The sequence below is a fragment of the Vulpes lagopus genome, chromosome 9 (assembly GCF_018345385.1).
Source record: "Vulpes lagopus strain Blue_001 chromosome 9, ASM1834538v1, whole genome shotgun sequence".
NCBI lineage: Eukaryota > Metazoa > Chordata > Mammalia > Carnivora > Canidae > Vulpes > Vulpes lagopus.
Genome location: NC_054832.1, coordinates 25783557 through 25807642, shown reverse-complemented (window position 1 = coordinate 25807642; position 24086 = coordinate 25783557). Strand labels below are relative to the sequence as shown.

At 34.2% G+C, this 24086-nt stretch overlaps 1 protein-coding gene across 3 annotated transcripts in view; it reads right to left on the bottom strand.

Annotated features, from left to right (window-relative positions):
- The window catches only part of CSMD3 (CUB and Sushi multiple domains 3), a 1188176-nt gene that overhangs the window by 94166 nt on the left and 1069924 nt on the right, over positions 1-24086 (bottom strand). For all 3 annotated transcript variants that reach the window (XM_041769740.1, XM_041769741.1, XM_041769742.1), the window contains 5 exons: positions 23292-23501; positions 18490-18678; positions 17402-17579; positions 16332-16477; positions 366-446 (listed from right to left, as the gene is read on the bottom strand). In XM_041769740.1, the coding sequence (XP_041625674.1) occupies positions 366-446; positions 16332-16477; positions 17402-17579; positions 18490-18678; positions 23292-23501 (804 nt within the window). The remainder of the gene's footprint in view (positions 1-365; positions 447-16331; positions 16478-17401; positions 17580-18489; positions 18679-23291; positions 23502-24086) is intronic.

Sequence of the window (24086 nt, the reverse complement as noted above, 5' to 3'; positions counted from 1 at the left end):
AAAGCATATCTTCTAGTACACTGTATATATTCTACATTGTATGTTGTAGGCTGAAGCATGAATTCAAATAACATTAGTGTGTCAGAAGGCAACAAAATAAGAATTTGGAAGAAACTGCCATATTATATGGTGCAAATTCCCATACTGGTTTTCCAGTTGGAATCATCTTAGAGATACAGCATTCTTGCTTTTGCCTATACTTCTTTTTGATCTTTTCACTGCTATCCATTAAGAAATCCAAACAACTCCCAACAATCCAGAGAAAGAGAGTCTAAGGTAGGTTGCTACTATCTTTTTATTCCCTTTTAAGCAAATATCTCTATTGAGTTTACTTTAAAAAAAAAAAAGAATATATTAGACTTTACCTATTTCAAATTCATCATCTTCTGTCAAAATTTCAGCATTGGGCACAGGTGGTGGAGGTTGGCATACTCTTAGTTGATAAGCTATAAAAATAGACAATGTTTATTCCATTTCTGAGAAGCTGTGTATGTACATTCACATATGTGAAAAAAAATAAAAATTATTCAAGGGTTATTTGTGAGAATAAAAATAAGTGGTATAATTTATTGTTTCAATTATTTATTTTTAAAATATATTATAATATTGAGGAAAAATAAGTTATTCCTTAGATGCCAAAATATTTTCCCATGGTAAGAATGCTTGCCTGTATCCTTATTTCTTCCCTCATTCTATTCCTTCTTGTTATATTGCTTCATAACACCTGTTATTATTCTTTTGGCATGATCACAATTTGGAATTATATATTCTATTTGTTATGTGCTCAATGCCTATCTCCCCAAGGATCATCACAGAATCCCCTGCACCTAGCAAAGTGCCTGGCATATAGTTATAATTGCAAATAGGTACTCAATGCTTACTCTATTCCAGGAAATACTATAAATACTTATAACTCTCTTAGTCCTTAAAAATGTTATTTGTTTTATTAATTTATGATTAGGTCTATAATTATGCCCATTTATTAAAAGAGAAAACTGTTAAAGAGAAATAAAGAATTTGTCTAAATCACACAGCTATAATGTGACAGAACTGAGATTTGAACCCAGGAGTCTGACTTCAGAGCTTTCTCACACCATACTATATTAATATACTCATAAAATACTTATTTGTTAAATTTCATGTTTCTAATAATCCATATCACTTGAATAGGTCATCCCCATTAGATGAGAAATATTCCTATTTGGCAAAATTTAAAGGCCATCAAAAATTAAAAAAAAATCCTTTATGAATGTGAGCATCATGACTACTAGACTTATCTGATATGTATATCACAATCATTTGTTCGATTCAAGTCTTATATTTACTAAGACTTTTTAAGAACATAATATAGTCCTGTTCAGTCAAGAAACACACTTGAATTCTATTATAACATTTGAAGAAAAATATGTTTTATATGCCTAATTTTATTACTTAAATTTAGGAGTTCAATTATGTATCTCAATGAGCAGATAAAGCAGTTGAGGCTTAAAAGACATAGTAACTTGTCTGAGCTCACACAAACTAGTTCAGAGTTGAGCCAGGATTCCGGCCTCTGAACTCTAACCCCAAAACCTATACCTTCAGTATCGTCCCTATCATGAAAAAAATATGAGAGTACTGAGCAACATCAACTAGACCACTTAGAGAAGACTCCTATAAAAGGAGATGGATAAAATATATTTTAAAGAGCGAGTAAAATTTGTCCAGTTCTGAAGGGTAATCATGGACATAAGAGCATTTCAGATGGAGGAGAAAATATGACCAAAAAGTTAGGCCCTGGTTCATCATCATGTAACAAAAAGCCATTTATAAGAGGTTGATTGGCTAATACACCTTCAGGGAACTCAAAACAGATAAAACACAAAAAAAGTTTTTCAAAATATATCTGAAAAGAGATGAAGCAAGGAAAATTTTTGTTTCAATTTCCTGCTATAAATTGTTGCCTGCCTCTTCAAACATCTTCCTTCCAGTACTTCAACCTGTTTATAAAAGCACTTGATGATAATTTGCAAGTAAAACACTGCTCTACACAGAAAGGTTACCACTAAAGAAAAGACTCACTAGAAAAGAAGCCTAGGACGGAAAAGTGTAACTCAAATTTTTGAGAAAAAGTTTAGCTAGTTTAGAGTAACAATAGGAATTTTGAAAAGCATTTTCCTGAACTTAGACCTTGAAGGGGGTACTATTACCAACGTAAAAAGTAATTGTAATAAATATTGAAGAGGTATGAGAAAGGTAATAGGAAGATACAGAGAACCTGCCATTGGGAAATCCTTAGGAGACTTATGCTTCAGAGGATAATATCTTAATTAATCTTGATGTAGAACAGAGATCAAAAGTTAGTGAAATGTAGAGCTGCCACATATGTATCATTTCACTTTTTTGTTTGCTTGTAAATTTATTTTTGATCATCATGGTAATAACAGACTAATTTATTATTTTATTTTATTTATTTTTTTTTAATTTATTATTTTAAAGAAAAAGAACATATTTATATCAACAAGGAACCCATGACTATCACCATCTGTAGAACATGCTTAGAATGACCTACATAAGTCAGTTGCAGAGTTTAAAAGACTAGGGGTTGCAAATTATTATTAATGAGGAATATGATATTCAGAAATATTATGCTATTTTCCTAAGACCACATCGGTGCTGTGAGCTAAATTCTGTCCTATCCTCTGCTCTTTACCTTCACCTACAGTTTTGTAAACTGTGTCCTTGGAACTGTGGAACTGGGAGGATCACCTCGGGGTCATGGAAGGTCTGAGGAGGTATAATGTCCCTGTCTCTCACCTCTACCTCATAAGAGCAATTCTCTGTTCATCAATTTTATAGATTTGGATTCCTTTTTTTTTTTTAAGATTTTTTTTATTTATTTACGGTAGACACAGAGAGAGAGAGGCAAAGACACAGGCAGAGGGAGAAGCAGACTCCTTGCAGGGAGCCCGATGTGGGACTTGATCCTGGGTCTCCAGGATCACGTCCTGGGCCAAAGGCAGGCACTAAACCGCTGAGCCTCCCAGGGATACCCATAGATTTGGATTCTGAATAAATTTATCTTTGAATAAACTTTCTGCAATCTCCACCTAAGTAATTTCCTTGATTCTTTTGACTTCAAGTCTAATTTGTGTCATAATTCCCAACTTTATATGCCCTGGATAAACACCTCTTCTGTATAAAAAAAAATATTTACTAAATAACATATAAAACACTGGTTTCCTCTCGGAGGGAATGAGTCTCCAAACAGTCTTCCCTAGGGTAACTCTCCACTGTAAAATTGCAAATAGGCATTAAAATAGAAGCAATCATGGGTCAGAGTGCTAGAAAATAAGATCTAAACAGGCTCCAAGATGCTTTCCACAGTTGAACTATGTAATTCTGACTATAATATGAAGGAAAAAAAAATACTGAAAGAAACTGCTTTGCATCTGTTTTTCTTTCGACTCTCAAAGACAAAGTACTACAGAAAATTAAATCATAAACAGCTTTCAACAATTGTTTTCTTTAAAAATATATATTTTATTTATTTATTCATAAGATATACAGAGAGAGAAGCAGAAGCATAGGCAGAGGGAGAGGCAGGCTCCCTGTGGGAAGCCAGATGTGGGACTCGATCCCAGGACCCTCGGATCATGACCTGAGACAAAGACAGACACTCAACCACTGAGCCACCCAGGTGCCCCATCAACAATTCTGTTTTCAATCTTCATCCATTTCTACTGATTTGTTAGCTAAAATAAACCTAAAATTTTCCCAGTATCTTTCCATTCTTTCTGCCAACATCTCAGTGGAGAGCCCTGTCATTTAATACTCATTGTATGAGTTGAAATTTATGTCTTTTTTAGAACCTTAAAATTTTATTTGGAAATAAGATTGTTGCAGATGTAACAAGTTAATCTGAGATCATATTGAATTAAGGTAGGCCCTTAAACGCTATGTCTGCTGTCCTTATAAAAACAGAAAAGACAGGGATCCCTGGGTGGTGCAGCGGTTTGGCGCCTGCCTTTGGCCCAGGGCGCGATCCTGGAGACCTGGGATCGAATCCCACATCAGGCTCCCGGTGCATGGAGCCTGCTTCTCCCTCCGCCTGTGTCTCTGCCTCTCTCTCTCTCTCTGTGACTATCATAAATAAATAAAAAATTAAAAAAAAAAAAAAACAGAAAAGACAGATATAGACACACAGCAAAGACATGTGACAAAGACAGAGACTGGAATGCCAAAGATTTCTGGCTACCACCATTAGCTAGGATGAGGCAAGAGAGGATCCTCCTCTACAGCCTTCAGGGACAGATGGCCCTATCAATACACTGATTTCATCCTTCTTTTTTTTAATATTTTATTTATTTATTCATGAGAGACACAGAGAGAGAGAGAGAGAGAGAGAGAGAGAGAGAGAGAGGCAGAGACACAGGCAGAGGGAGAAACAGGCTCCATGCAGAGAGCCTGACATAGGACTCGATCCCAGGACTCCAGGATCATGCCCTGGGCTGAAGGCAGTGCTAAACTGCTGAGCCACCCGGCCTGCCCTGATTTCATCCTTCTACTCTCTAGAACTATAAGAGAAAAAAATTCCATTTACTTAAGACATCCAGTTTGTGGTACCTTGTTCTAGCAGCCCTAGGAAACAAATACACTGGTATTGTTAAATCTGCTTACAGGATGTTTCTTGTCTTCTGTGTATTTCTAGTGCAATCCTTCCTACACACAAAGGAGGTGATGGAATGGAGGTAACACAATATTTTTTTGGAATCCACTCTGTGCAAAGAACTCTGCAAGTTACTTTACATAAGTTACTTCATTTAACCCCTAAATTACTACATCAAATATGTGTAAATACCATGTTGCTAAAAGGGATCTAAATTTCAGAATGGGTGAATTATTTGCCCAGTTCATGAGCCGGAATTTGAATCATATGCTTGAAAATTAAGCCGTATTTTCTCCCACATTTACAGACAAATCAACCTGGACTGGAGAATTATTTTGGTGCTTCCATTTCCCTAGTATCAATATATAACTTATCATGATTTTACAGACCAAATTTATAATCTTAGCTGAACTTTGTCAAGTCCCTTATATTTACTCTTTACTCCCTTATTATGCACTGTCATTTTTGACAACCTTCCCAGACTAGAAATTGGCACCATAATACTTAGCACTGAGTGTTCTACTGTCTCAAATTATTCCACCTTTATTCATTAATATAGACGGGTTCCATGTTTAGCTTTGTGGGACCATTTGGTATTTACATTTCCAAAAGAACTGTTAGATATTTCATTTTGTTGTTTATTTAACTCATATTATTAAGGACCTAGCGTGTATCAGAAACCATATAATATGTGCTGGGAATGTGATCGTGAACAAAGCAGACACAATCCTGCCCTTATAGACACTGTCAGTGAGAAAGATATTAAACATGCTACCTTATTGAGTAGAAATTAACTAGTTGAAATAAGGCATGTGGGTGTGTGCATGCATATACACAAACGTACGTGTGTTGGGGAGAGGGATGACACATAGAAAAATAATCCAGGCAGAGGAATCAGCAAATGTGAACCAGCAAAAAGGAAGAAGCCTGGGTTTAGGGGGTTGGGGGATGTGGGAGGAGGGAGGGTTTGGTGAGAGAGCCCTGGGCAAAGTGAGAAGGGATAAGAAAGACTGGTAAATTTTGACTAAATCCCCCAAGAGGCAATGGTCATGCTCAGAGTTTGTTTCTTGTAACCTGAGGAAAATGAAAAGCCTATGAAGAGTTTTACATCTGGGAGGAATGTGATCAAATTTTTCCTTTAAAAAAATAACTGTGACTAAGTAGGAAAAATAAACGCAATTGGAAGGGGACAAAGGTGGATATCCAGAGACTCCTAAAGAGTCTATATTACAGTGGGTGTTAAATAAACAATTGTTGATTGGATCTAAAAAAACTCACTAGTGTCCTCAAATGACTTGACATTAAATTAAAAGTCTTGATTATGTTCTCCAAGGGCCTCTAACTTTGTTTAATTAACTTCAGCCCCATCTATTAACCAGTTTACAATTTTAGCTGCAAATGTAGAGACTTCCTCCCCTTCATCTAAAACTCAAGTATCCATGATTTGTTATATCACCTATGATGTCATTCTAACCTCATAAAAAAAAATTAAACCACATCTCTACACTTTCTCATAATAAACTTTGAAAAATCAAACCTGTCTACAACCTAACCTTTACTGTAGTCTCATCTATTCCCTGATCAACATAGTTCTCAAATGGCTGACAGTGTAATATTTGATGACATGTCTAAAATGGTGTTCTATAGAATTTTATTTTTATCTATCTTGCTTTCTTGAAACCTATCTTCCTGTCTCTTATAACTTTGTCCTCAGATGACTAAAATAGAGACATCATCACTGGTCATGTTAGCTAGATTTAACCTCTTGCAGTTACTCTGCTTCACATCTGTTTGCCCTCTGGCAATTTTCACAAGGTATAAGAACTGTTTATTGCCCACTGTCTTACACTAGAATATAAACTGTGTGAGAACAGGAACTCTTGATTACCTTATTAATAGCTACCTCCTCAGGTCATAATGCAATATCTGACATTGCAGTATTCAATAAATACTTACTAAGTGATTGAATGATACAACAATGAAAGAATGAATAATGAATGAGCAAAAATGTATATATTAAATCCTTACTGTACCGAGTATGGACTCAATCCAGACTCTTTGAATTTAAATCCTGCTTCTAATGCTGAAATCTTGAGCAAGTTACTGAACCTTGACCTCACATTTCCTCATTTGTAAATAGTAATGATAATAGGAATAACTTTATGCTAACTTAAAGGGTGGTTGCCAGGATCAAATATTTATACATGCAAAGAACTTGAAGCAAGTGCCTAGCACATAGTAAGTATTCTTTTTTTTTAAAACACTTTTTTTAAAATTTTTATTTATTTATATGTGATAGTCACAGAGAGAGAGAGAGAGGCAGAGACACAGGCAGAGGGAGAAGCAGGCTCCATGCACCGGGAGCCCGATGTGGGATTCGATCCCGGGTCTCCAGGATTGCGCCCCGGGCCAAATGCAGGTGCCAAACCGCTGCGCCACCCAGGGATCCCCCATAGTAAGTATTCTATAAGGGTAAGCTCTTGTATTAAATTGGGAGTTCAATTCCTTCCACCTATTTGGTGTTCACAGATGAATAAGAACATTTGGTAAAATATATTTTGTTTTTTCCAAGTTTCACTTTTAGTTTCTGAAAAAAAATTTGATTTGGCAATTACTGAAATAATTATGAGCAGTTTAGGCATATTATCTTGGTCTCTAGGAGCAGAGGATAATAAGGTAATAAATAGTTTGAGATGTGATGCATCAGGTGCGATGTAACTGGGTAATTCAACAGTGCAGCTCTGATTTTTCTGAAGATGTTTCTATCAAACCAACCAACACCCCTGGAAAAAAATAATTCTCAATTTGTGTTGGTGAGTAAATACATGTGTCCACAAGGCAGCCTGATCTAGTTTTTGTTCTGGAAGCAGACTGCCTGTGTTCTAACCTTGGCCCTGCTGCTTGTTAGCTCTATGACCTTAGATAAACTGCTCAAACTCTGTGCTTCAGTTTTCTCTACTGCAAAATAAACATAAAGCTAAGATTGAGTTAATATATCATAAAGTGCTTAGAATTGTGCCAGACATGTTTTATCATTTCAAAGGGAGAGTGCATTCTCTATTTGGCAAAGGTTAACATGAGCATGGCTGCTTTGAATATGGTTGTGACCTAAACACATATAATCTCAATCTAACATGACTTTATTCATAACCCTGATGTCATTCAAAGAGCTGGTACCCACATGATTTCCCAGGACACATCAAATTATTCACTTTATGTCTAATGTGATTTACTGGATATTTGAAAATGCTAAGATTTCTTATTTGTTTCACACTGATGTACATTACACTGTAATAGAAAGTTCTAAGCTTTAGCAACTCAGTCTATAATCATGTATATTGTTGTACATGTTTTGGTCTTCAAACTGCTAGTATAGTGCTCTGGAAATCATATTCAATAAATATTAACTAATAACTAATTGAATAAAAGTGATACACATCCTCTATAATGTTTAGTCCCATTCTTTTTAGAAGAATATATTGCATGGTTTGGTCCCATTCTTTTTAGAAGAATCATTTTAATCGACGTGCCATTCAGTGTATAACCACCATTTACTATTTGAGAGTTATAAGAGGGCATCATATTCTATGTCAGTATTCAGTATCTTTTTTTTTTTTTCATGTAGGCTCCACACCCAGCATGGATCCCAAAGCAGAGCTTCAACTTATAACTCTGAGATCAAGAGTCAGATGGTTAACCAACTGAGCCACCCAGGCACTCCTGTATGTCAGTATCTTTTGGGGATGACTACTGCTTAAATAGTGCCATGTTTTAGTTCAAATGTGTACAGATGTCTGGTTCCTGGTCCAATAAATTTTCTTCTTGAAATTGCTTTAGAGTTTAATTCTGGCAATATTTTCCAGTTATTTTTAATTTCTTCTTTTCTTTGCAATGAAACATCCAATCCAATTCCAGAAAAGAATGCTGCATTTATCTACTTCAGTTCAACTGGGTTATTAAAGGCTTCTTCAAAAAAGACAGCACAGAACACTGGCAAATTGCCATTCCTTCTCTAAACCAAAAAAAAACTCAAGTGCACAACCTTTCTGCCAAGTACCAACGCAGTTTCTCTGACACAGGAAAAAAATAATTTTTTATGTTCCTCTATAAATTCTAAGTTCTCTACAACCACTGGTGGTGACTCAGATTAAGTCAAGCATTGTAATTTCATGATTTGGGAAAGATTTGGAAGAGAAAGAGCATTGATGATTACCTGTCTAGTATGTAATTTTGTCAATGTTATTTCAAAAGTTATGTAAAGTAAGTTTAAGGAGCTCCACTTGAAAGAAAAGTTAAGAGTGTTTAAAATAAAAGCTCCCTGAGTTCCAATTAAGAGAGAAAAATAATACACACTTTTTTTTGCCCATTTTGGAGAAAATCTGCTGGCGAGTTGATATGAACCATATAGGTAAATTTCAGCAGTGCTGAAATTACTTACAAATGTCACTTTTGCTCCATTAATATTTTACAGTTTCTTTCTCTGCCTATGTAAAGGAGAATTTTAGAAATTAAGAGCAAATGACTCATCCCTGGATTTAGAGTTGAGACTGAGGTAGTCCCTATGATGAGAAAAGGATCAACAAGAAGTCACTCTTGGTATTTCCTTAGAGTTATAATATCAGAAATACAGTAAACAAAATGATGAGAAAAACTCCTGAGTTATCCATTAAAAAGTTTCAATATCTGCCGCATGAATTCACTTCCTGATATTCAGATAGCTTTTTGAAAGCATGTTGCTTTAGTACCGAGCTCAGGGCACCTGGGTGGCTCAGTGGTTGAGTGTCTGCCTTTAGCTTGGGTTGTGATCCTGGGGTCCTGGGATGGAGTCCCACATCGGGCTGCCTGCTTGGAGCCTGCTTCTCCCTCTGCTTGTGTCTCTGCCTCTCTCTCTCTCTCTGTCTCTGTCTCTCATGAAAAAATAAATAAAATCCAAAAAAAATAAATTTTTAAAAAAAGTACTGAGCTCATCGGAATTTGAAAAGTGATATGCCAAGGTTGGATAATCTGACACATCAATAGATAACAGAACACATCACTGTTATCATTTGACTTTGTCAGTTTCTGTTTTCCTCTCCCTCTTCACCACCATTGTTTGACTTGCTTTTGGCTGTAAATGAACGTGCTATAGCTAGCTCTATCATAAACTACTCTATATATTGAAAAGAAAAGAAAACAAGACAAAACAAACATGTAACTCAGGTGTGCTCTCAGCTTAGAACATGGCTCTGATAGACCACGATTTTCTATTTTTTTAAAGATTTATGTATGTATGTACGTATGTATTTATTTATTTATTTACTCATGATAGAGAGAGAGAAAGAGAGAGGCAGAGACACAGGAGGAAGGAGAAGCAGGCTCCATGCCAGGAGCCCGATGCAGGCCTTGATCCCGGGACTCCAGGATCGTGCCCTGGGTCAAAGGCAGGTGCCAAACCACTGAGCCACCCAGGGATCCCAGATTTTCTATTATTGACCATAAACAATTTCATTAACAACTAGCATCTGATCTGATAATCCTTTGACCTCATTGGAACAACTACTCTAATTTTCTAAAAACACCTAGTCTAGAAATAAAGCATACTGCCTTGAACCTTTCCAGAACCATCTTGCACAGGCAAAATCCTATAACAAGCCTTACCCAATGCTCTGGTACTGGGATGCCACAGGGTCCCTCATGGTGTGCTGTCTCACTCATTACAGGGAGCAAACAAACCCAATTTTGTTTAACTGAAAGGTGTGTTCCTGACAGACTTTGATTCAGGGGACTGACAATAATACATTGTCCAAAATAGTTACATTGTCCAAAATAGATAAGATAACTTACAAATGGATATACACATGGAGCCAAATGTGAAAATAGAGTAAGCGATTTTGGCATGATTTTAGTCATCACCAAATAGTCACTTAAGTTAGGACACCTGGGTTGAGTGTCTGCCTTTGGCTCAGGGCATGATCCCGGAGTCCTGGGATAGAGTTCTGCATCGGGGTCCCTGCATGGAGCCTGCTTCGCCCTCTGCCTGTGTCTCTGCCTCTCTCTTACATAAATAAAATCTTTAAAAAAAATAGTCGCTTAAGTAATAGTAAGTGGCATTTATCTTTTCCACATAACAGTTTCACCAGTTTGTTTTTTTTTTAGTGTCTTTATCACATTTCATATATATATAATTGTAAGACGTCCCTATTCCCATGCTTTCTAGGTATCAAACAATGAAACACAGATAGAGTTCAATTCTCTATCTACTGATATATGAAAGGAGGTCAGGTCTTTAGGTTGTGTGAGGCAAAGGGGTCACACAGTTCAAAGCAATGGTGATTTATGTTTTATATAAAATGAGTCCTTGTATCTGCAGCAGTCTCTTTTAGGATGAGACTTTGTGGAGTTAAATATACTTTCCCTAAATACAGCATTTATTGTAAAGGTAACCTTAAACTTAAAAGATGACCTAAAAGACATTATCAGACTTTTAAACACATTTCTTAAAAATAATCTGAAAGTCAATATATAATCAACTCATTTCTTCACAGAAGATGTGCCATTGGGTAACCATTGGAAAACAAAGGGTAATATAAATTAAATCATATTATACTCACTAAGAAAATCTTCTGTATATAAATTGAGGTTCTCTAATATTCTATTAGAAAAAGTGCTGCCCTGGATTTCAACGTGAGAATGAGACCTTTTGTCTTAAATGAGTAAATATATATTCTGGCTATCCTATAGTCTCCTACTTGTTTTTAGTTGCCATAAGTGAGACCCCCAATAAAAATTATCTTCTTTTCACACAGTGACCTTAGCACATTTTAGAAACCAGAAGGAACATACTAAGTTGCATTATACCTATGTATTGTGAGCTTGTAGGTCACAAAGAAGAGAACCCCTACAAAGTTTAAGGTTCTAAGTTTTAATTACAAGGGGTATGTTCTAGAAAATGAGGTAACTTATCATCTCACTAAAAATTAAAATCACTTTTGTTAAGTTTTTAAGGAAAAATTAGATTTACAGGGCATTAAATATAATCTGTATGTTAGACGATACCAGCTTAGGACATTGCCTGGCATTCAGTAACAACTCTCTATATTTTAGCTATGATTATTGCCTTGTTGTTGTCATTATTTAAAAAGAGTTCATTCTATGGAGTCAGATAGACCTATTTTGAATTCCAGACAACTCTTCTATTTATTAGTTCTCTAGTTTTATGTAGGTTAATTTTTTTTCTTTCAGTTCTTTCATCATTAAAATGGGGATAATAGTACTCATTTTGCAGAGCTATTACAAAAAATAGCAATAATACATGAAAAGTAGCTAGCAGAGTACCCAGCATATTAAGTTTTCAATCACTGTTCTAGTGACTAATATGGAAAGTCAGTGTCTGCAAAAACAGTGCAGTTAAAACAGGTTTTGTGTAATCTACTTTTAGGAAGTCATTGATTAGGACTGAATATTGGTATTATTTATTACAAGCCAAATCCAACCAGACTCTATGGCAGATATCAAGAAAATTTAGTTCTTACTTCACGAAATTACAATTCCAGCAATACAGAGAGAGACAAAACATTTCCTCAGATAAAAAAGAAGTATAATATCTGAGAAAAAGTGCCTCAACATTTACACCTGTCCTATTTTTTCATTGCACAGAACTTTCATTTTTCAAAGCTTTTTATGAATGTTATTTTTGATCATGAAAGGCTTTATGAAGGTGATGTTTTATAAAAGACAGATGGCTGGCTGGATCTCATAAAGGAAGTTAGGTTAGGAGAAAAGAAACACATTTTTTTCTCTTTTCAAATATATTAAAAATACATTAATAAATAAAGCCTAAATGATCAGTGTGACCTTTAAGAAAGTTTGTGAAAAGACTGATCTGTCAAATTTATGAAGTAAATGCACAAGTCCTAAGAAAACCACTTCTGACTTACAGTAGAGCATAACACAAGGACCTAGTAAATCAGTAACAGAATTTAAAGAAAACTGAGCTGGAGAGTAAACCATTCTAAGCTTAGATATACTTAATCAGCTTAACATAAGTGTTAAATAGTGCATTACCTCCCTGGTTTACTTACTGAAAATACCAAACAACTTGATCAATATTTTTACCATTATGAGAGCTCATTTTGACACTAAGCCATAGCTACTGAATATGGATTCAGGTGGTAAATATTAATTATATTTAATTAGTTAAATATAATGTGTAAATTTTAAATATTAATTATATTAATACTAATTTGAATGCAGTCATCTTTTTTTGTCTGTTTCTGTGAAGGGAAATAAGCATGCATCCACATGATCATAAAATAATCTCCTTTAAAGTTGTAAATAATACAGCTCAAATAAACTCAATTAAACACATTTTTAAAAAATGATTTTGAACTCACACCTCCCACTGTAAGACTAAAATATAAGTAACCAATCAGACAGTAAGAAGAATATAAAACAGTTAAGAAGCATAAATGTGATCTATATCCTCAAAAAGTACTCCCTATTATTAAACCCACAAGACTTATAATAAAACAATACACCATACTGTGATAAGTTCTCAAAAGTTTGGTAAGAGAAAGTACAATCATAGAGAAGATGGTTGTGATCTCTATGACTCTGAATTGTCAAGAAATGGAGGAAATGGGACTTAAGGGGAGAAAAAAGAACTGAAGATGTGTAAAACATCATTTAAGAACAGAGGTTCTGGAAGCAGAGAACCATTCTGACTAGAGTCAGAGTAAGGGCTGGGAAGTAAGATTCACTGAACTGGATTATAGGGTAGCTTTATATTTGATTTAATGTAGACATCCCGATCTTAAAAAGGAGAATCAGAATGAAAGCAGTACTTTAGGAAAATTATCCTACTAAGGCTGGCAGAATGTAAGGCACCTGTCAATTTTTAACTTGAGCTCTATCTACATCTTCAAATTTCAAGGTTATTTTAAGGTTTAGGTAAAATTCCCCGGGATATCGATTCAAATGTTAGGCTTTTCTAGGCTCTGGCAATTGCGTCTTTTAATGAAATGTAAAATATAAACATAAATAAAGAAAAGTCCTAAAAACCTAAAATGAGAGATGAGACATGGTAAGGAAAGGAACATTTACTAAACATCTACACTATGGTAACTGTATAATATCCACTGCCTACAGTTCTCTGCAATGTAATATGGATAATAATAATAACAACAGCACTTACTTGGGTTGAGCTCTACAAAACTGCCAATATTCAGCATTTTTTGACCAATTATTTAATATGGTTCAACTTAATATATTACTGTAATTGGAGTAATTTCTCTATAGTCTCATCAAGCCTATCAGCAATTCCACCATGCTGTTTTATGACTGAAGAAAGCGGAAGCAAAAGAGTAACTTGTCGAAGGTCAATGGGAAAACAAAATACGAAATAAGTATTTTATCTTCTTTCCTTAATTCTATTGTATTACACATGACTCAAAAATTATTACAAAAATCAAGTGAGACATTTTGGAATGAAAATATATGTATACACATTCACATAATGTCTATGTAAATCCACTATTTTGTGGGTGACATGCTGTTATCCTTATATTTTCTATATGAAGACACACACACACACACACACACACACACATCTTTTTCTTTGGCAATATTTCTCCTTTAAAATGTCTCCAAAGTTTTATAAGAACTTTATACTCTCTGTAAGGTTATTTTATGGATATTTAGAGTTCATCAATGAATGGTCCTTTCTTTATTACTTGTTCAGGTAGTACACAAAATAATAACAATTTATGCAGGGATCATGAAGAGAAAAAATGTACAATAGAGTTCAGCAACAAATTCATCTTTTGTTCTTCACTATTATTTAATGTATTGGTTCCTGGGTTATGATTATCTAAGATAATTATAAGAAAGTTATAGTGTAGATTTAGATTGTATCTACATCCTGTCAGCATAAACAACCAAGTCAGTAAAAAAAAAAAAAAAAAAAAAAAAAGGACAAATGAATTAAGATAAACAACCTGAATAAAAATTATCTCAATGAATGCCTCCCTTTCTAATTGGCTCTGCCACAGTGTATATGCAGCTCTGAGAGCTGTGGGAAACTAAAGAAACACAAATTGATAAGTGCTGAGATTAAGCAAACAAATATTTTCTATCTATTCTCTATTTCTAGACCCAGTGTGCTTTAAATTTCTAAATGTCTTTAAGTATAACCATACTTGGCTTAATATATTTTTCATAGAATATAAGCTTTGAGTATTAAAGTTTTCCTTACTTTGTATTAAAAAAGATAAAACTATTTTTATTTAAAAAGCATCTTTCTGGGACACCTGGGTGGCTCAGCAGTTGAGTGTCTGCCTTTAGCTCAGGGCATGGTCCCAGAGTTCTGGGATCGAGTCTGCATCGGGCTCCCTGCATGGAGCCTGCTTCTCTCTCTGCCTATGTCTCTGCCTCTCTCTCTCTCTCTGTGTCTCTCATGAATAAATAAATAAAATATTTAAAAATAAAAATCTCTCTTTTTTTAATTCAATTACCCAACATACTACTGTAGTACCTCATTAGTTTCAGATGTAGAGTTCAGTTATTCATCAGTTGCATCGAACACCCAGTACTCATCACATCACATGCCCTCCTTAACATCCATCACCCTGTTACCCCATTTCTCCACTTACTTCCCCTCCAGCAACCCTCAGTTTGTTTCCTATAGTTAAGAGTCTTTCATGGTTTGTCTCTCTCTGATTTCTTTCCATTCATTTTTCCCTCCCTTCCCCTATGATCCTCTGCACTATTTTTTGTATTCCACATATGAGTGAAAACATGATAACTGTCTTTCTTGGCTAAGTTGTATATTAATGTAATGAGACAAAGCACATGTTCATCTTGCAAATTTTCATATAACTTCATATAACTTTCATATAACTTCATAAATATAGCAGCTTACTGATTCTGTGAAATATACATGGAATTGGTCTCACAAGGTCATATAAAGCAGGATGTGTTTTATGGAACTATGGTTATAACAGAGAAAGGATCTATCATTAGGAATAAACATTTTCTTATTTATAATGGAATACAATCAGTTTGAGATAAAGGGAGATTTTTTTAAAAAGCTCTGTGAGCCATCTAAATGTTCTTTCAAAAGGTTAATGTTATGAAGAGAGGACCCAGAATAATTCTATAAAAAGAATTAAAATCGAAACTCCTCATAAATTATTTCACAGGTGTAAAAGCTATGAACCTAATGATCTGGAATAGTCACTTAAAAGTGTAAGATTCTAGAATAGATACAGTTTTGAAATAGTATAAAAGAATGAGTAATATAATCCAAAGTATAAAGATATTGGATGCTATTTTTAGAAAGACTCACAGCAGGTTGAATAGATTAAACATTTTGTATTGAAAAATCTATTGATGTCTCAAAATTACATGCAATAAAATATGAACAGCTGGTTCTCTTTTATTGGTTTCCACACAAAAATGATTATTTTCTACTGAATAATTACTGACTGATTTATTTCCTATTTCTACTTGCTCACATTTTAATGTCCCTAAACACTTCAAAGAGGTCATTCTTTGCAAGTAAATGTGTTTGAAATGATTTTTAAAAAGTGTCAAATTTTAATACCTTTTCAATCATTGGTTAAATATATATTACACTCAATTATTCCAGGACAATTTTAAATTGAAATAGTGCCAAATAAAATAGAAACTCTTAGATAATACCAACCGTGGTAACTGAGCACAAAAAAGCCACTTGTTGTGAAATCACTGTGAAATTTGATTAGAATCTGATTTGAAGTGCTATAGACCGATTCCAAAGCTGTATTGCCACTGAACTGCCCAATCTGAGGTGAGTTTTGGTCTGGTCCATCCCTATTAGAGAGAGACAGAGCAGGGAGGGGAGAAAGAAAGATTGAGATTGCTTTGTTTGTTTGTTTTTGTTTTTAGAGAGTTTTGCACAAGTTTTGAAGAAAGTATTATAGATGCAATGATAAAGAGGCAATAGATGAAATAACCAATGATTAGAGCCAAATTATACTAGTACATTTTATGTCTCTTTAGGTAATAATATATCTAAAAATGTAAAGTATAATAATACATCACATATTTACCTAAATGAAAGGCACCTATATTAGTTGTAATCAATTCATCGTCCCTGGTGTTTTGACCACAACTCATATTGTCCCAAATACCTGAGTTTTGGCTTCCTTTTATTTTCTTCAAAACAATCTTGAGAATCATAGACTGTTACACTTAGAAGGAATCTTAGAACTCATCCAGTGGTTCAGGTAACCAAGTGTCAATAATTAACCTAGAGATTTTCTTTATAATATGTTTTTAAGTAAAGATGTTTCATTAACAGGATAATTATAATGCAAATATAGTATTTTACAACAAATCATGATGACAGAAATTCAATCATATTAAATAATTATGATTTAAACACAGGCTTTTAAATTTCACTGGCTTTATAAATAGAGAACTTGCTTATCTTAAACCTACTCTGGCACTAATTTCTGATTTTGCACATTAATTTAATAATACATTTAAAATCTCTTTTTCACCCACAAAAGCTTTTGTTCTGTTTAGCTACTTCATGGGCAAATAAGTCAAAACCTATTTCTCTTGTTTGTCTCATTCTACAAAATACAAACTGTCACCCTCAGTTATTCAGTATATTTATTATTTCAGATATCAGATGGTAATTTGTACAGAGGATTGTGATATATTTTCATTCCTACCTTGTTTCACTGTTATACACAGTTGAATCAATCAATAACAATGGTCCTGGCTTACCATACAGTAATGAAATCATAGATTGGCTCTGTTTGAAGGACAGTAAAATTGATGTAGATTCCATTCCCAGGGGGTACTCTCACAAGCCAAAAACAGTCTTGGAAATTAGGATATTCATCGGGATACCCAGGAGAATAAATGGTGCCATTCATTGCAGTTATATTTCCTCCACAAAGAGCTACAGAAATGATATAGAAAAATGTTAAAATGACCATAAACTCATCACAGAGAAAAAGGCAAACATTTCATATCTCTTAAGCAGGCTAAATTACATCTGTGTTATGCTCTTATATTAGTTAAGGTATATAAAATTAGGTTGGCAATCATGAACAATAGTCTGCTTTAATTTGTTTTTCAATATGAGGCATGCTACAGTTATTATTTACTACTCCTAAATTAATAAATTAAATTTTCTGTTTTTTCAAGTATTTATCAATACATACACTTGTTTAACTTTCACCTTATATCATGTATACATATAAAACCCTACAAAAGGTTCAAGTGCTTTTTATTTATTTATTTATTTTTTTAATTTTATTTATTTATGATAGTCATACAGAGAGAAAGAGAGAGGCAGAGACACAGGCAGAGGGAGAAGCAGGCTCCATGCGCCGGGAGCCTGATGTGGGATTCGATCCCGGGTCTCCAGGATCGCGCCCTGGGCCAAAGGCAGGCGCCAAACCGCTGCGCCACCCAGGGATCCCTGCTTTTTAATTAAAAGGATTTTTAGAGAAAGTAAGTCCAAATTCAGTAGCAATAACTTCATAAGTGACTTATATAAGAATGACTATTAAACACAAGCCCCATGCACCCACCCAGACACACACAAAGGAGAAGCTGTAAAATGTTAATCAACTGCAGTCTCACTTCCAATGGAGGTTAGAACTCCTGCCAATAATGCTAAAATCAGTTATTAATTTTGGAGCCTTAAGGATTTTGATCTGAGAACTAACTATAATTTTCAACTGAAAGAAAGACTGTATATTTAGCATGCTATTTGAAGAGGAAGACAAAAAAGAGTGCCAAGACAAGAATTATTAAACACAGAAGATTATCAGCTAAAACATAGCTTCGAGTTAAGAGCATACCTTCACACCTTGGAAGTGGATGATTCCAATTACGACTCACACCATGAAGGCAAGTGAGAGCTGAATTTCCAATTAGTGTGTATCCAGGGAAACATTCAAATGAAATGGTTTGACCCACAGTAAAATCATTGCCAATTACAAAACCATTTCGAAACGGGCGTGGATCAGGACAGCTTTGCAACTGATAGGCTGGAAAGGGAAAAAGAAAGACATTTTTTCTTTCTGAATATCAGAAGACCACAGATGGGTACTATTTGCAACTTGCCAAATAGAAGAAGTGCTGCTTGTCATTGATTATAAATAGTAATGCAGGTTTATAATAAGTGATGTCAAAGGCAATATGATATGAATTTCTTCTCATGTCTATAATTTTCATATATAAAATGTTAGTACAATTCATAAAAATACATTGTTTCTTATTCAATCTATCTAAATTATACATTTTAATGAAACTGTAAACTACTCTTACGGCCACAATTTTAATCCAACATATTCTGATTCCTTTACATAGAATACAGTTGCTTCCAAGTTACATTGCATGTATGCAGAATAAAATAAGCATATGTGAAAGCCTAATTCTGAGCCTTTTAAATTTTTTTTTACTATTTTTTCTCTAAAAGAAACTATAATATCCCCCTGTTATCTTTCTTCAAATAAGTTATTTAACAAATATAAAATATTGGGAAACAAATTTCCTTCTAATATAAATTTTGTACTTCAGTTATCATGATATTTTTGGCACAGTAGTATAACTGCGTGTTTAGTTTCTCATATTCCTCTTGTTCTACATTTTATGTGAAATCAAAGCTCCTGATTTCTCACTGTGTACTAAAGCCTTTATCCATTGCCTTTCATATAGTAGGTGCTTAATGAACATTGCTGAATAAATTTTGAAGCTATAAACAGTATATATACACATTCATATACACATACCAATATTATTAATATTTGGGACTTTGTTTTCAAGAATTACAAAATTGCATTATCATTAATAAAATTTTAATTACCAGCAATAAGAGGCTATTTTGCTACTGACCATTATATTCCAAATTCCCCAAATCAAAAAATTGCATTTGCAGTTGAATCAGAAACCCTAAATTTTTTATTAAAATATAACTAATTTTTAAGCGAGATATTTCAGTATTAATCAACAATCCTTTTAAGATATTAAGGGCTTTTTTCTTAGTCTGTGTTTTTCATTTGAGTAAGTATTCCACACATATAGAAATGTCAAAACCAAAGGTGTTATTCCAATTTAATACAAATGTATATCATTTGATAATCAGGAGTTAGAATGTTATTCTATTAAACCCTTTCAAATTTTCATTCGCATTTAAAAGATATTTTTCAGTTTTATTGAGATATAATTGACATACGGTCTGCATGAGTTTAAAGTCTACAAAACAATGATATGAGTTCTATATATTGTAGTTAGATAATATTGAATAGAATAGACTCACACAAATGTATGATCCTGCAATAACTTTGATAACATTTTAACATTTTTATAACATTATAACATATAACCCTCCTATGCTTTAGTTTATTTTTATTTTTTTAAAGATTTTATTATTTATTTATTTACTTACTTATTTATTCATGAAAGACACACACAGAGAGAGAGAAAGGCAGAGATACAGACAGAGGGAGTAGCAGGCTCCATGAAGGGAGCCCAATGTGGGACTCAATCCCGGGACCCCAGGATCACGACCCAGGCCAAAGGCAGGCGCTAAACCACTGAGCCACCCAGGGATCCCCTGTTTTTTAGTTTAATCAGGAAATACAGGAATTTTAAATTTTCAGGAAATTAGATTTTAAATTTTCAGGAGAGAGGTACCTGGGTGGCTCAGTGGTTGAGCATCTACTTTTGTTTCAGGGCGTGATCCCAGGGTCCTAGGATTGAGTCTCACATCAGGTTCCCTGCAGGGAGCCTGCTTTTCCCTCTGCCTGTGTCTCTGCCTTTCTCTCTCTCTTTCTGTGTCTCTCATGAATAAATAAGTAAATAAATAAGTAAATAAATAATAAAATCTTTAAAAAATAAAAATAAACTAAAGCATGGGAGGGTAAAATGTTATAAAAGTCATTGCAGGATCATACATTTGTCTGAGTCTATTCTATTCAATATTATCTAACCACAATATATAGAACTCAAATCATTGTGTTGTAGACTTTAAACTCATGCAGACTGTATGTCAATTATATCTCAATAAAACTGAAAAATATCTTTTAAGTGTGAATGAAAATTTGAAAGGGTTTATTTAATAGAATAACATTCTAACTCCTGATTATCAAATCAAGTCTAAATAAAGGTGCTATTTTTTGAGAAAAAAAAAATAAAAGGGCAGCCCTGGTGGCGCAGCGGTTTAGCGCCGTCTGCAGCCTTTGGTGTGATCCTGGGGACCCTGGATCGAGTCCCACATCAGGCTCCCTGCATGGAGCCTGCTTCTCCCTCTGCCTGTTCCTCTGCCCCCCTCTCTCTGTGTGTCTCTCATGAATAAATAAATACAATCTTTTAAAAAAAATAAAATAAAAAGAGTCTGTTTCTTATTTTAAAAAAATCTTCAGGAAAAAGTCATCACCCTATATCAAATACAATACAGGACTTAACTGATTACTAGTAAAAATATTAATTTTGGAAGCAAGTTTTCCAGTAGAAGAACACACTAATTGTATAATATGCATTTTTTCCAAATTCAGAAAGTTCTTAAAATCTAATCGCAAAATCATCCAAAAGTAACACTGCTTCTTCGAATCTGTATGAATTAACCTATTTTCAAAAATGCCATTAGCTCAATGATATAAATGCATAAAAAAGAGATATCATATCAATAACAGTAAAATTCTGTAGCATTTATGCTTTTATTATATAAATAATGCATCTTTTTTAAGGGCACGTTGACTGAACAATGTAGTTAGCAAAGTTTAAATTCTAGTTATACATCATTCAAATAAGAGCATTATTTTAGGAGGCAGAAGGAAAAAAAAAGGAAGAAGAAGAAAAAAAAGATGAAGCCTGGTTTAAGGTAAATAGCAAGGTGCTTGGCAGAGGCCCTGAACACCTGCTAGAGAAGGACTACAAATATAGCTCCAAGTCTTCTAGCAGCAAATAAGAAACTTAATCAGTTGCCCAATTGTTTTGAAATAATTAAATTCCTTGAGGATGTGGTTAATTCTGTACTGAGAGGTGGCAGAAATTATTTCCATTTTATGCAAAGGATGATATGTGATATTGTGCTCCTAAGTTATGTATGCAAGCATAATGCAAATTATAATTATTTTAGACATATGTGGTTGGAAGTTATGATGTCTATTTTAACTACTCTCAAATTTCTTTTTGGGTATATGCTTTTATTCAGCAAACATTTACTGTGCTCTTACTGTTCTAGCACTTGAGATATATCGACAAACAAGACAAAGATGCCTGCTCTTGTGGACCTCACATCAAAAGTATCACATTCTCATAAAATCCTTTAATGATTATGGCTGAAATGAAAGTAAGTGTTGTTATTTCAATTAAAAATTGCAGTCATTGGACCTACATTGTATACAGTTTATACATTGTATGAAATATCATAACTTTAAATGTTTGATTTTAAGTCAGACTTTTTTTTTTAAATTTATTTATGATAGTTACACACAGAGAGAGAGAAAGGCAGAGGCACAGGCAGAGGGAGAAGCAGGCTCCATGCACCGGGAGCCCGATGTGGGATTCGATCCTGGGTCTCCAGGACTGTGCCCTGGGCCAAAGGCAGGCACTAAACTGCTGCACCACCCAGGGATCCCAAGTCAGACTTTTAAAATCTGAAATAATATAATCATAAAAATACTTACAATGCACTAAATATTTACTAATGATATACATCATGGCATATATTTTACATTAATTGCATCCTATAAAGTTCAAAACAATTAATCTGGGAGGTGCTATTACTACTTCATCATGCAAATATAGAAATGGAGTGGAGCTCTAGTCTATTTTAGATTGAATGTGGAGGGTCAACATTGAGGCTGAGTCCAAACTCTATTCAAAAAGGATAAAAATTGGGGATCCCTGGGTGGTTCAGCAGTTTAGTGCCTGCCTTGGGCCCAGGGCATGATCCTGGAGTCCCGGGATCAAGTCCCACATCAAGCTCCCTGCGTGGAGCTTGCTTCTCCCTCTGCCTCTGTCTCTGCTTCTCTCTCTCTCTCTCTCTCTCTCTGTGTGTGTGTGTGTGTGTGTGTGTGTGTATCTCTTATGAATAGATAAATAAAAATCTTTTTTAAAAAAGGATAAAAATCTTGCTTAGTGCTATGCAGTAGTTTTATACTGAAATACAACTAATATAATATGATTGTCAAAGTATTTATATTATATTCTCATGAGAATAGAATGGAATGAAGAAATGGCATATTACGCTATCATTGTACAGTGAAAGAAAATAGTTTTACACAGAATACATGAGTACTGTCAAATATCTTTCAATATACTTATTTTAATATAAGAGCAAAGATAAATCTTTGATATCCAGTTTGCTCTGCATACCTGCCTTGCCTTGTCTTTCTTAATTTAATTGTGTATTAATACTAATTCAATTCATCTTTCATGGTTAGAATTTTCCAAGGCGTCCGAAAGACATCATTTCCCCAATATAGCTGCCTAAAATTGCATTATTAAAAAAATAAAATCTTCCCCACTGAGGCTTGCCATGGTTTGGGCTCCTTTCTCTTTCTCAAACACAATGCAAAAAATACTTAGAGTTAGTTAGATTGCTAAGAGCTGATTTGGAGCTAAATGAGCTTCCACTTCTTGTTATTCCTCTCACCTTGGTACACAATGTGGAACCCTTGTTTGTTTTGTGAATAGTCACTGTGAAAATACAAACTGGTTTCATGGGTTGTACTAAATAGAGAAGATGGTATTTGAGGACCACTAAGTCGGCCAATAACAGTACTAGTTTCTGAGGATCCACTTCTTACTTCCAAATAATCATGTATCGTTTCTGTAGAAAAATTGACAAACTGGAGATGTACACCTAAGGAAGAAAAGCAAACAACACTACTTTATTGTTTTATCTGATTAAATATGCACACACACACACATACACACATATACACATTCACATTAAGGTAATTATACATGTTTCCTTTTAGGTGAAGAGGCATACCTGGGCCTTGGGCTTGCTGTTGGCCAGGGCAATTAGCTTTGCCATAGTTTAAAGCAACAGAATACGGTTCTCAAATGCCCACTATTTGTAATAGGAGAATCTCTTTCATTTTACTATAATGTCACCATAGCAAAACTAATTCAAAAAGTGGCTTTCTTGCTCTTTGATACCATTTAAATTGAATTCAGCAATTTTTAGAGGTAAAAAAGTAATTTGGTAATTTTGTGTTTTGCAAAAGTCCAATTTGAGGCCAAAATATGATCACTAAGGTTTTACTTATTAACATAATCAGGTTCCACAATTGAATTAGAATTATTCATCTTTGGGGGATATGTTAATTTCCCCAACATAGCATTTAGAGACATGCAATTTATAAATGTGCTTTTACTACTTTGTTCACCAGAAAATAATGCTAATTTTTATATAATCATCTCCATAAAGTCTACTAATCTT